The sequence below is a fragment of the Grus americana genome, chromosome 15 (genome assembly GCF_028858705.1).
Source record: "Grus americana isolate bGruAme1 chromosome 15, bGruAme1.mat, whole genome shotgun sequence".
In the NCBI taxonomy this organism is placed as follows: Eukaryota; Metazoa; Chordata; class Aves; order Gruiformes; family Gruidae; genus Grus; species Grus americana.
Window position 1 is genome coordinate 9,118,474 of NC_072866.1, and position 14,795 is coordinate 9,133,268.

The following is a 14,795-nucleotide window of genomic DNA, read 5'->3' on the forward strand; positions in this document are numbered from 1 at the left end:
TTCTGTGAGAGTTTAGTTTGAAATGCTCTTTTAGAGAAATCACTGTTCTCAGATAGCTGTTTTGGGTTTGGTTTTTTTTTTTAAGTGTAGACTGTCTTTCTTTCCTAGTGTGTTCAACAGATCATTATACGATGAAATGGTTAACAATTCTCACACAAGGTGCCAGGTATAAAGACTGCGAAAGCCATTCAGGACTTTTGTTATAAAGTTTGAACAGGCAACCTCTGAAAAATGTCAGCAGTTTTCTCATATTAAAGGTTATTAAGATTTGGACAACTTGATGGTTCCTTTTACAAAAAAAAAAAGGAATCTGACAACTATTTGCTAAATATCAATAATGTCTCAGAGGGTAGCCATGAAATAATAAGAGGCATTCAGATGGGCTAACAAAGCGTCCATGGCCCGACTTTGGCATCAATAGAGAGGACTTGAGTGCGCAGTAGCTCACACGAATGGGCAGTAATGTGATGTTGGCAGCCTGAAAATAACTGATTTAAAAAAAAAATTATTTTAATAAATTCAAACCCTTTCTACTTTGAGGAAGGAATGAACTCACATTTTAAAGCAGATGAATATTTAATGTGCAAAACCTTGATTAAGGTGGTTTGCAAACCAACGCTTTTCTTTCCTCCCATGTAAATGGCCTTCTATATATGAACTGCCTCATTAAATTCAGTTAGACTTCCCAGACAGGAGAAGGAGGGTAAATATTTTTCAGAGGCTGGTGCTAATGGAGTAATTTAATTATCGAATAAATAAATAAATAAAATTTACAGACCTTTACTTGAGAAGCATAGGTAGGGTAGTTACAGTAAAATTCATAACTTACATTGCCAAAAAAAACCAACAAGGAATTGTCTACTTCAGATGGCTTGAAATGCTTTTTATTGAAAACAGATGCTATTTAGGTCAAAACATTTGTGTTAAAAAATAACTTGTTATTCTCACTATGAATAGTTTTAAATTATTTGTTTAGATTTTTAAATCTAAATTAGTTTTCTCAAGTTACAGATAAAGAATGGCTTATTCTAGTTCAACACGGGACTTTGTTGCGCTTTCAGATCTGCATCCAAATCTTGCTCGTCCTGTAAGTCTCAGACATAGTACTTTTGTTCTCAAATGAAATTGTATATGACTGTATTATATTACTGAAAAATTATGTAATTGACGTGCATTTAGATACTAATAGCATTAGTATAATTGTTAGATATAAAGTACCTTACCTTCTTTGTGTATAAACGAGCAAAATGAAAATTGATGCTGCTGTTGTCCATAGTATGTGGATACCACAACTGTAGATATTGACTGGACAATTCAACGTCTGAAAGTATCAGAGGCTTCTTTGTGATGTTTTAAATGGATGCTGAATTAGTAAAGACATGTACAGAGTCAGCATTATGTAGTCACAATACATCTGTAACCTACAATAGTCTTTCACTACAAGCTATGAACGTAAGGCCCAATCCTGCAGCCTTTACTTGTGTGCTCAATGTCACTGAGCTAAATAACATAGTCTTGAATTATTCAAACAAAGCTTTCATTGGATGGTATGGTGTTTTAACTGGATAAAAATCTCGCAATTACATGTCAGATAGAATCATTCCTGGTTTTTTAGAACAAAAAGCAGGTTTTGCGGTTGTCAGTTTATAAGGAGCTAAGAATTTTGCTTGTGGGAGTACAGGAGAGTAGGATGAACCAAAAAGTAAACTTAACGAACAGCAAAGCTTTGTAGTTGGTAGATTCATACAGATGTTTGACTATGAAGATTTTTGTTGTCCTGGTATGATTGAGGACTACCATCACTGCAGTAAGAGCTGAACAGAGGAGTGTTGTAAAACTCAGTATTTTTCTCTTTTGGATTTTAGATGGTTGAATCAAAATAGGAAGGGGGGGGGCACAGTTTTTCATTCTTTGCTCTCCAAGATTATGTTTTAACACGAGAGGGAGTTACCCTCTCTGTTGCAGTATTTCCCACCCTTCTCTGTGTAGCCCACAAGCAATAACGTGTCTTCTGAGTGTTCAGTGCTGCTGGGAGTTGGAGCCTGGAGAACAAAACAGAGGCAGCATTTCCACATGGCTGCACTGGGAGCTGTGGTGCGCTGTTACGGCCCTATCTCCCCGTGCAGCTTCAAGTAGATGCGCTGTCTACAGAGCTGTATGCCCCATGGAGTCCTGATGCCTTTTCAAGAGAGTGAAAACAAGTAGTTTTCCTGTTCCAACAGCTTTTTATTTGGGAGGGCCACAATTAAGCCCCTTTTTTTTCTCATTTATTTTAAACAAATGAAAGAGAAATTGCAGAAAAGGGATGAACTAGGAGAGGGAGTTTTATGTGCCCTCACAGCAGTATTGTATATTCTTTCCAACTTTTTATAAACTCGGCATCTTCAGCAAAACTAATTTAATCTGTCATTCATGGTTACTCCCAAATATAGCAATCCACTAACTCGGTTCAAAGCTTTTATTTTACAAATAAAACTAATCTTGAGCATTGCAATTAGCAACATATAGTAAAGAAAGTATTGTTATAAAAAAGTAATTCAGCAATATCTCACGATAGAAGATCAATATGTGCTTGGGAGATTGAGACAGCTGAGCATGCATCATTTAAAGTATCAAAATGTCCTATCTTTTTACTTTGCAGTTTATGTTTTTAAAAGTGAAATAGATCAAAGTCTAAGAAACTTACAATGTGTAAATGCTGTAGTCTCATGATTTGGTTGAGCAGCCTTAAGCAATGCCCTGCCAAAAAAGGCAGTACAGCCCGCTTCCTCATTGCAGGCGTGTTCCGCTCCTCCTCTTTTGGTGAAACTAGTGCCTGTGTAGTTGCACAATAAGCTGATCAAGGAAATGATCTGTGGAAGTTTTTCTACCCTCTTTCTCCCCATGCCTCCCCCCCATAGTTTCCAGCCAGATCACTTCCTTCCGTCGGCTTGCTGTGCAGGCTTAGTGCTAACAGGAGAGAGGTGAATATATTCGCAGCAGGGAGAGTGGAGATCTCTTTTGGAAACAGCAGATTTACGTCTGCTTAATTTGTGTGGAGAGTCATACTAAATGTCAGTTCTTTTGACTGGTGGTGAGATACAGGGTATGTTGTGCTCTGATTTAATTAAAATGTGTTTTTTATGAAACAAAAATAGAAAAATAAAATCCTAATCCAAATCACTACATGTTGTGGACAGATAGAAAATGTTCTGTTAGAAAGATTGAAAGAAATAGGATTGAAAGAAATAGGATATTACACTGTTGTACACATATGTCCTCTTAACGAGTTCATTTCCATCACTGTAGGATAAGACAGTTACCTTGCTCCATCTAGTGATTCACAGTAAACTGGGAATGCGAGATCGAACTTTTGAGCACATGTCAATATTGTCACAGTGAAGTCAGGTTGTTTTGCTTTGTGAATAGCTGCAAAATTCAGCCCATGTGGATTCCTAAATCATTACACTGTCCTTGCTAGCTGATGGCTGTAGTTCCCCTGCTTGAATGAGAAAGGCAGCAGTGCAAGAAGTGCACATGAAGTGGAAGAGAAGTGGCATGCTTCATGTTTGGAAGGACCCTCCCAGTATTGCAATGTCGGTCTTTCCTTTCAGTCCTTGTTACCATACCAACTTTCATTGCTTACCTCTTAAGTTCCCGAATTAGCCCTGCAATACTCTTCTCTCACACTGAGAAGGACCTTTTAAAAAAACCCCACAAACAAACAAAAAAACAGACCACCACACAGCTATATATTATTAATATATATTTTATATATATATATCTCCCTGTCTGTGTTTGTGCCTAGTAGTTTTGTTTGACAATTTAGACTGGGGTGCTTTTGCATAATAAATAAAGCTTTAGCAAAGCAGAATAAGATGAATTTTATTTTGAATCATCAAAAAAGTTCATTGCCTAAGCTCCCTTTGTAGTCGGTTGAGAGACAGACAGCAAGAAAGAGACACCTGTAGAAATTTATGTTGCTTAGATGAGGATAGGATAAATGGCCCTTCCTGTGGATGGATATGTGTGTGTATCTCGGTGCTGACAGCAGGGGAAACCTTGGACGCTTAACCGTAAAATAAATCCTGTCCAGACTTTTCATGGTGCATTTAGGGGGATCTGAGACTTGTGAAGAGAGCATGAAACAACAATATTGCTGCCTACCTGAGGAGAGATTGCTGTAGAATAGCCAAAATTGTGAATGTTTTGGGTGAACTTTTGTCCCCCCATTGTCTTTACAAACAGAAACAGATGTATTTCTTTTAATATTTTTATTACTCAGCCTTAAAGTAAAATTGTATGTTTATGTTTTAGTCTTTCATTCATATGGTACTGTGGAATAAATAGATTAAAATGATTACCAGTCAGAAATATGTTTATTATCATCAGTAGAGTACAAGTCCATGAAATCAAATTCATCATATACATCTGTGTTTAATACTTGTATTCTAATCTTTTTATTTTTTAGAATGTAATCGGTGTGGTTATTGGGAAAACAGATGTCAGAGGCTTTCCAGACAGAAAAAGTACAGTCCCTTTTAACTGTTTTTACTTCATTTTCTTATACAGTATAATTTGGCATATATGACTGAAATCAATATCTAAATGATAAACAGACTTAGTGTAAAATGTATAGACTAAAAATGTGCAAAAAAAATTGTGTGTGTTTGAGAACCAAGATGAAAGAGCAGCATTAGTTTGGCTAAACCTTATCAATTAGAATTTGTTTGGAAAAACTTTATCGTGGCAGTGTTTCAGGGTCTGAAGAAGATGGTACCACCGTCGAACCCACTATTGTGTAAATACTGCTGGAATTTATTTTGGTCCCTTCATAATAATTCTCTCCTAAACCAGAAATGTTAAGGAAATGTTTTGAGGAGTGAAACAGGTAATTTCTGGCCTGAATAGCACCAGCTTCCTCTTCTCGTACATTTCTAAAGAAAAAATGGGAATAATATATTGTTAATACAGCATTAGTTGGAAATGGAAATAACATATCTACAACTTAGGGTTGATACCGACACTGTTAGGAAGCATCTCCAGTCCTAGACCGCCATTTCAGCTCTGTGTGAAGTGCTCAGCTATTCTGTTGTGTCAGAATTTATACTCTATAAGTATCATTGTGTTGTCGTCATGCTGAGCTGCTCTAGTGGCGAATTTTTAGAAGGAAGTCATCATTATCGCCAGAAACAATTCTACATAGTCTGAAAATGTGGTGTTCATACTTATGTCTCTGTGGAACTACAGCCAGATTGTGTTTACTCTATGCAGATCACTATGCAGTTTTCATTGATAATATGAAAATAACATTGCATAATGCTGTACGATCCATGGAAAGCTTTGTTAATTAGCTCTAAGAGAAAAAGGAGTGCAGTGTTTCTGAGACTGATACCCTCTTGACCACAAACTTTCCGTAGAGCTGGAAACACTTTGCTTTACTCAGTTAAACCCCTTGGTACTATCTGGACAGTGGTACTGCCTGTGATCTCCAACCTTGTGCGTCGTCGCAGTGCTCTTGTACGTGGGCACAGCCATCTAAAGAGAGCCTACCTACTACAAAATTTGGGCTAGTATGTACATTCGTTTGTTGTGTAGCTTCATGCATTAACCCTGTTTATGTGTTTGGTCATGCCTTGAAAGCAGCATCGTATGGTTCTTTTATTTCTCTTGCATTAGATCTGTAAGTTTATATGGTGCTGCCTAAAGTTAAGTGGTGGACGGAATGGTACAGGCACAACTACGGCGTGAATTGTAGCCATCCCCATTCATGTGTTTACTGAACAGTCTGCTGACCTCTAGTGGTACTCACCAGACTGCGAGTAGTAAATTCATGACAAAAATCCAGGAAAACTTCGAAATAATAGTTTTTATACATATATTCTAGATTGAAATCAAGCTGTGCTAATGAATTGTAATAGTGCTGTTTATTTTTGCAGACATCGGGTCAGAAAGATATACCTTCAGTTTTACTATTCGTGATTCACCGACTTATTTTATAAATGTAAATTCCTGGGGCAGAGAAGAATATATTAGATCACTTTCAGAAAGCTTTAGAGTTGGTGACTGTGGTAAGCTGGAGTTTATTCTTAACATGTTTCTATTTGAATGTGGTTTTTATCCAGTAAATCAGTGTTATGTATTTGTGGTTTTGCTATATTTTTCTCTGAGGACTCAGAAAACAGTCTAATTGGAAACAAATTGTTCAGTTATGTTAAGTATAAAGAGGAAAGGAATAAGACTTCAAGGATTTAAATTCAAAGCCAGTAAATATGTCAACAAAAATACTAGATACAAACCTACTGAATGCAGCCACCCAGAACTTACCTATAGTTAATCAATCTAAATTCTTACATTATATCCAGTTCTTAAAAATTACAAAAAAAAAAAAAAAACCCTCTGTAAAGTAGCTTGGTATTTTTCTTTGTATTAATTTAGTTATAGATATGTCTATGATTGTTCATAAAAACACAACAAAAATCTTATAGTCATTTATAGTATGTGCTTTTATCTTGTGAAGTTAACAGGAAGACTTTGTTGCCCATGGTTGCTAGATCAGAGTGTTTGAATAAAGCTTATGGTTATAAAGAGTATATGCAGAAGAACTCAGTGTCATTTTGTTTCCATTAAATGTCTTGAGAACTCCTGTGGGACTTTGGCTATAATGTGAGCTGTCTGGACAGATATGGTTTTCATATGTTACTGCCTGTGTCTTTTCCTTTCCACATCAACCTCAAAGCTGATAATTTTTAAAAGCCATCTCTCTTTATATGTATATATATATATTCAGTTTCCTAACATTACTTATGCTTTATTTTAGTTACAATTGAAAATCCTTTAATTCAGTCAAAGGAAGCAGAAAGGGAAGAAAAATTCAACCCTGTAACTCCTAGGTAAATTTAAAGCATAGACTGGTAGCTCTTTTCAGAAAGATCAAAGTTAATACTTGCTTTAGTTGCTGGCCGATTGCAGCAGCATGCAATTGGTAGAAGTTTTGGGGGTTAATCTTCTTATGTAGCTGTACCTTCCTCCCTGTGTTCAACTGTGTATGGTCAAATAATCTCACAAAAGAATATATTTCTCAGTATATCGTCTTTGGAGTTTTGTCATAAAGTAATGGTCTTTGTAACTAAACAGAGTAAATTTCATTCTTTGAGTAACGTCTACTGAAATTATTTGAAATTGATTTGATTTTGCCAAAGTGTTTTATCAGCCATAACTGTTTTACAGACAGTATATCCTTCTTGAAATCCATTCACATGACACGTTTATCTAGAAGGTATTTTAATACACAGTAATACTATTTGTTACTTGTTTGGTAAGGCATTGCCATTCCTTTTGTATCATGCAATGTACATATGTTGTCTTTCTGTCTATATGAAACTAACATTGCAAGTTGTAATTTAGATATGTTTTTAACTTGTCTTAGATATCTAAGATGCAGATGTTAGACTAATACACCTGTTCCTTAATTAAGGTTTCTTTCCTAATTGGTCATGTTCTAATATTTTTAATCATATGGCAGACATAAGAGTATTGCATATATGCACGTTAAATTGGCAAGTCAGAAGTTTTATGCTCTTGCTTACTGTTCACCTCTAAGCTTTATAGCAAATGTATAGCTGTAAGTAGTCAGACTTGCCATTTACTTTCTGGCTAAATGGAAAGTAGTAAAAGAACAAATGTCGGGTAGAAACTTCACTGAGGAAGAGTTCCTCTTAAAATCTATAGATTTTGTAAGCATTTGTAAAATATATTTATCCAGTATATATTGAATATATCTTATTTCCACTGGCTAACAGCGCATTATAAATATTGCTGAGGTCACTGGGCTATTACTTTTGAAAGCACCTTACCAAATCCAGTCTGACTTGATTGTCACATATGTGATTTATTATGTCACAATGCCAAAACCTCTCAATTACCTGGATTACAGACATTTCAGAATTTATTTTATTTTTCAGTGATTGATAAGGGCTGAAAGATTTACAAATATATATTGTACATTGCTAGCATTTCAATTCTAAATAAGTATAAGGTATACAAAAATAAGTCTTCCATGAGAGTAAAGTATATAATTTTTTAAAAATAATTTTAGAACAAATTTATTAAAATTTTTCCATATCTTTAGGGAAAACAATAGAGGAATAAATAAGCAATTATTTTCTCATGTGAGTTGAATTAACATTTTACACTGTTAACATATTGGTAGAGTGAAATGTTGATTGATGTGATTTGTTTTGTGCATACTATCTAGTTGCTACAAATTATTGCTCAGTGAAAATCATTCCAAAGTCAAAACATCTTCATGTTATGAAATGGACACCAAACTACTTTCTCTGTTGCATCTGCCTGTCAAGGACCCTCAGGATTATTATTCACTGGGTGATATCATTGCAAATGGACAAAGCCTTGATGGACGAATCCTTAATGTGCTTGCAGCTGTAATGTCAGTAAGTCAAGGAGCCACGACGGAGAAGTGGTTTTTTTTTTACTGTACCATGGGTAACTTAATTGACTTAAGTGTGAGTATGGATTTTGGGACACACAGTGGACAGGAATCACTGGTTTTGTTTGTTTGTTTAGGTTGGCAGTCACTTCAGCTGAGTTACAATAACCATAGAAGCTACTTGAGATTTTTATCAAGGACATGAGGGGAGAAAATTAAGGGAATGGAAATGTCCTACATCAGTTGTCTTTTTGAAATCATGCATATGCAAGCAGTAGATAACTTGAAATTTTTAAACTGCAGATTTTTATAAAATAAAATGTGTCATTTTATCTTGAAGTAAAAATACTGTTAAAGTTTTAGCGGTGTACATGGGGTTGTTTTTTAGTTAGTGGTCTACAGGTGTTTCCCCCCCTTTTTGGCTCCTCTGTTTTCTAGGTAATCACTTTTATTTTCCTAAACACTCAGTAGTGGAAAAGTGACTGCTTCTCTTTCTTCTTAAAGGTTGGGGAGCCAAAGTATTTTATGACTTCAGACAAAAGAAAAGGTCAGAGGTGTGAAGTAAAGCTGTATGATGAAACAGAGATATCTTTTCCAATAGTATGGTAAAGTTTTTTTTTTAATTCACTAAAATACATAAATTAATGCAAGAGTAGGTAAAGAAATTAACTATAATACACACTGTTATAACACTGTATTTTAATTTAAATATATTGTTATTTGGATAGCAACTGTGATGAGGCAGCAATGTACACTGAACAGAGGTTTAAAAAAAAGATTCATTAGAGTGACCTAATATATATTGTCTAGTTTTACGACTTGCTGACAGACTGCTAGCTCATGAATGGCAAAATGAAACTTAGTTCCAAATACTTACATTGTTTTATGTGGAAATCTGAAGTAATTCAGGAAATGGCATTTAAAAACAGCTGCAAAGGCAGTACGTTTGTTCCACAAACTAGTTGGAAAAAAGAGGAGCACGCTTCATTTTTAAAGCCAAGCAGAATTAACAAGTGGAATGGAAATAGGTTGAAACAGTTTTCAAATGTTTAAAACAGCACAGAAACATTTTGATACTACTTTGTCCATATTTTCAAACAGTATCCAATTTACAAACACAACTATGTCTATATTATTTATGCATGTAAATAGTGAATTTTTTACACAGGAACATTTATATTTTGCCCCTAGTTTGTTCAATAAGCTTGTGGCTTATCGACATGCAAGGGTATGTGGATACTCGTTTGTGCTGGGTTTGCTGTCCGTTGGTTGAAATGACCTTTGTTCCCTAGATAGAAGTAGCAAGATAGCATTGCACTCTGAGTTAGAAACTGTATTACCATTCAGTGTAATGTTTAACACAGTTAATGGTACACAAGAAGACTAATAAGCATCTACAAGTGTAAAGTTTTCTAGACCTTGAGCTGCCACCAATGTCAGTTTGCAGCGGCAACTCTGATAGTCTTGTTTCAGTGCTGGTACGTAGTGATAGAGAGCCCTATGCTTCAGGAGTCCTTAGAAGCAGAGGCTAGGTGGTGGTACTGTGGTTACCCAAACAGTGCCTTTTGCGGTTTCGTGGAGCCATAGGTAGAGGCAAAGATTCAGGAAATCCTTGAGCAACAGCATTGTAGTGAAGGTATTTCAGAGGCCATAGGTGAAGAGGTGGCTGAGCAACGCTAGATGAAAACTTAGTATCTTAAATCTTTTCCCAAGACTTAAGAAAAAACTCCACCAGAACAAAACTGTGCTTTGGCAGTATTTTTGCCATCCAAACTTATGAGGAACCGAATGAGATTTTATCAAGGGACCTAACCATCAAATTATCATTTTTGAGGGATACCACTGACCTCACTCTAGCCTCAGACACAGTTACAAGGATTCCAGTGTTGGAAAGCCAGCTGAACATCTGGCCTAGTGATGTGAGCAATCAACTTGTTCCCACAGAAAAGGCTCAGCTGATAAGCAGTTATTTTAACTGTGATTTGCTTTAGTTAGAAATTACGATTGTCAAAGCTCTGAAAAACAGACAGTATTTTTTGCAGGTATATTCTGCATTTAATAATTTTGAACAATCTGCTAGCCCTTTATTTTATCATGTTTGGTATGGGATAAAATAGGGACTGTATTAGACCGTACGTAAAGCATCCTGGCTTGCTGCAAACTAGATGCCTGTGGATACACATGGCATTGCATTTGCGTGCAATAAAGGAGTTGTGTCCCCTTTGACCAATTTAATTATAACTATATTATTTAGTAGGTTAGTACTAAACAATGTGAGTGTTGTGTCAAAAATTTATACATTAACTTTTTTTTAAATTTAGTTGGGATAATGAATCTATCCAGCTTGCACAGAGTTGGATCCCACGAGAAACAGGTATAATAGTCTGGTTTTTATGTTTTTACTGTAGTTCTTAACATGATACTTATTCTACAATAACAGGATTGGGGTTTTTTTGTGCACAGTAATATTTGCATCAGATGTGAGAATAAATTTTGACAAATTTAGGAACTGTATGACTGCAACTGTGATATCAAAAACCATCATTACAACTAATCCAGGTAAGAGCTGTTGAAGTATTGCTTTGGTATTAGTGATCATTATAGGCTAGAATATATGAATGAATCTATTGGAGGTCTGATTTCTTCTGCCTGTTTGCCTCAGAAAGGTCCCTGCTTCTTGTCTGTTGTGTAGTGACCAATGCTTTTGGCTTCCACTCTTGTCTTTTTTTAATTATTATTTTATTTTATCTAAGCAGCCTTCATATATTCCATGTAGGACTAACAGTTAAAGTAAAAAAGAGAAAAGCATCTCTTGGCTAATTTCAAGAGACAACGTGTTGGTGCTACCAGAATAAAAAGTTGTAAAATATAATTATACTATTATTTTTACATGCTACATATTTTAATAACTTTTTAAAATACGTTTTCAAGAAACAGCAGAAGCAAATCTTCTCTTCAGTTTCATAAAAGAGAGTGCACAGTCAGGACCTTTGCATGATAAAATAGAGGAGCAGTCAAAAGAATCCAATAACTGTAAGCATGGATCCAAAATCTTTATTTTGTTTAACTAGTGTCGTTTCATAGTGCAGTGGAAATACCAAGTTCTTGCTCTGTGTGTTCATAGAAACGAAACTAAGGTATAGCCTGGCTGAATACTTAGTTTGGAGTGTTGTTACTGGGGCTATCCTTTATAATATCAGTTATGTGTCTTCAGGGTTGGTGACCATGCCAACTTGCAGCCTGTCTGGCATGTTCTTTCTGTCTTGAGTAAGTATGAAAATGGAGAGGGAAAGTTTTTGTCAAAAACTCATTTTGAGAGATACAAAGATTAAATATTAGATATTTTCCTCATTTTATTCCTCTCTTTATTTTTTTGTCCCCAAATGACAAGCCTGCTTCAAAAGAAAGGTGTGTGGGCTTTTCTGGTGCTTTAGATTAAATCCTCTCCTTTTTATCACCTTAAGATCCTTTTTTGTTATTACTCATCTGTGTTGTTTCTTTCTCAGACACACTTAACATGTCTTTTAAACTTTTAGTGGAGACTATAGTTGATGTTTATACCGTGGAACAGCTGAAAGAAAAAGCTTTACAGAGTGATGGGAAACTTGAACCAGTCTATGGCATTATTTATGGCTACATTTCTACACTGGACATTGATGATAATGCATCTAAAATTATTCGCAACAGGTGGTAAGCAACTGCCTGTTTTAAATTTGTATTAAAAAGTCCTTATCCTCCTTCTTCTGACCCAAATTAGATGGAACAACATTTTAGTCCAGTTCTGGACAAGAAATAAAACTCCTCTGGAGGATGCCGTGTGAATGTCTGGTGTGTAGACTTCCAGAAGTAGCAAAGAAAAGGAGTTGGCTTTATGAAGAATTTGCTTTTTCTGGTCCTAGAGGAGTGAAGAAGAAAGAGGCCGCTTTGTCTCAGGCAGACTTAAGAGTTTAGAAGATGAAGATTTATTTTTAAAGAAGAAAAGTCTCTTGGGAAATCTCTGTCTAGAAAAGTTTCAAACAAGGAGGAATTGCATATATATATTAATTATCTTCTTATGTTTCAGTTCAATATGCCGTTTTCTGGTGAATGAAACGTCAAACACATGCACTTTCTGCAGTGACATCTCTTCAGATTCAAAGTCAACTTTTGCAAGCTTTGACATCCTTGTTGATCTGACAGATCACACCGGCACTCTTTATTCTTGTTACCTGTCTGACTGTGTAGCTGAGGAAACATTAGGCTGCACAGTAAGTAGAAATTAATTAGGTTGTTCTTATTTGATCTGAGCTGTGAAGCCTGGTGAAAATTACAAATATATGTAAATGTTCTTCGTGTGCATGTGTACACTGGTTAAAAAAAAATTGCATATGGATATACACACACACTTGGCTTTTTAACAAGTTAAAAGTTAGAAGTCAGAAGCTGCTATTAAGAAGAAATGCGTTAAATGTAACAGTGAATCCCCTATTCAGAATACTGCTTTATTTTAATTAATTTACACTTTTCTGAGAACATGGTTGGAATTTCCTAATTTTGTTTCTTAAACACCTTGCAATTTATTGTGATTAATCTGACTGTCTTGGTACATATATTACACCAAACACTATGTTAAGAGAGAAAAATACAGCTTAGGAATGTATAGAAATGTGTAAGAAGCTCTTTTCGTCGTCATTTTGTTGTGGAGATGTTGTAATAACTACATACTGAAGAAGCCTTCTGTGATGTCCTATTATTAACAGGTCCGTGAGTTCCTCACTCTAACAGAAGACAAGAAGACTGCATTGAAATGGCAACTTCTTTTGGAACGAAGCAAGATTTATTTTAAAGTTAGTATTTAATGTTAATTTAAAACAGTAGCTGTTTCCTATTTGCTAGTATATTTAGCACTGAAAAATTCCATGTCAGTTCTGCTGAACTTTTTAAAATAAGCAATATTTTTGTACAAATTCTGCATATTCCAAGTAGTCTTTGTCATAATGTCAACATGAGGCAAACTATGAAAGACACAAACTGCTCTTAGCCAATACTGATATTTTTGAAATATCGGTATACACGATTTAGTCAGTGACTTCTATGGCTGTAGGTTTATAATGAATGAAGTTAACAGTATCTGCTTGCCAGAATAAGGCCCAGTCAGCAGTTGTAATAGATTGTATGGTATATGGGATTACCTGGGTATATTTCTCAGTTACATGTATTTTTGGAAATAATGTGATCAGGTATGTCTAAAATCTGCAATTCTCCTTAAAGGAACAACAATATTAGATTCACACACCTGGAGCAATTGTTAAAAGATCTGCTATTATTTGCAATATCTTTTACTTTTTTAATTGCATGCTGTATACTGGACTAGAATCCTTTTTCATAGAACTGCCTGGTTTAGGACAACTCTAAACTGACTCCCTTTTTTAAACTTGCCCTGCTTAGCAAAACTGTTCTTACTCTCCTGTCTCCTCCACCCTTTGCCCTATTTCCAGGAAAAAAATCAAAGTGTTTTATTTCAGTACTGACAGGTATATAGGATAAAATGTGTGTAATCATGCATAAAATAATGTTAAATATGTATAACCAAATCTGTCAATTAAACATGCTGTGTGATATTTGAAAATAAAGTATTTCAAAGTGCTATACAGCAGTAAAAACAAATTATTATTAACTATTTTTACAGGTTACTTTGTCACCCAGCTGGAGAACTGGACTGAAAGTCAATGTTCTTTCATGTAAACTTGCAGACCCTATAGAGGCCAGTCAGAGCTTGTTGGGAAAAGAGTTTGGAAATAAGAGATTACACTATATGGCTTGATAACAGCTAGGAAAAAGACTATTTCTTCACTGTTATTAGAGGTTGAACGCTGTTGATGTATTTTGCTAAGTATGTTCTGATGGTATGCATCAGGAATATGCATTACTAATCCCTGTAAGTGGACTTCTGTGTTGATCTTTTTCAGGGGATTGTACTTTAAAAAGTGTACTAGGGCCCCTCAGCTTAAGAAAAGTCAGTTCTACCCCCCCTTACGAGGAGGATGGAAGCTTTCTTCACTCAGTTTAGAATATATTTTAAAAAATCAGAAATAACATATAGTACAAGACAGTTCTGTTGAGCTTCTGTGTTTTTAACTGCCTTGCTACTTACGTGCTGCTTTTGTGTTAGTTTAAAAAATAAAGACCCACTTTGAAATACTGCCTGGGTTTGTAGTGTACATTGGTGAGTCCAAACATGGAATTTCTGGCAACTGCAGGGGCTTGGAAAGAGCCATGATGTTTGCAAGGCTGCTTTTCTTTAGTGCAGACTTATTAGGCTGCTATTCTTTAGGGCAGTCTTATTAGAACGGAGTAATCAATTGACAAGAGAAGAACGGACTCTTCT

At 35.4% G+C, this 14,795-nt stretch overlaps 1 protein-coding gene across 1 annotated transcript; it reads left to right on the top strand.

The window, feature by feature from the left end:
- Nucleotides 1-1,018: 1,018 nt before the first annotated feature.
- On the top strand, nt 1,019-14,231 carry MEIOB (meiosis specific with OB-fold). Its single transcript, XM_054843259.1, has 13 exons — nt 1,019-1,087; nt 4,451-4,508; nt 5,919-6,050; nt 6,800-6,872; nt 8,237-8,432; nt 8,933-9,033; nt 10,750-10,802; nt 10,892-10,987; nt 11,360-11,461; nt 11,965-12,118; nt 12,492-12,675; nt 13,168-13,254; nt 14,097-14,231. The coding sequence occupies exons 1-13, from the start codon at nt 1,019-1,021 to the stop codon at nt 14,229-14,231; spliced, it is 1,440 nt and encodes a 479-aa protein (XP_054699234.1).
- Nucleotides 14,232-14,795: the final 564 nt, after the last annotated feature.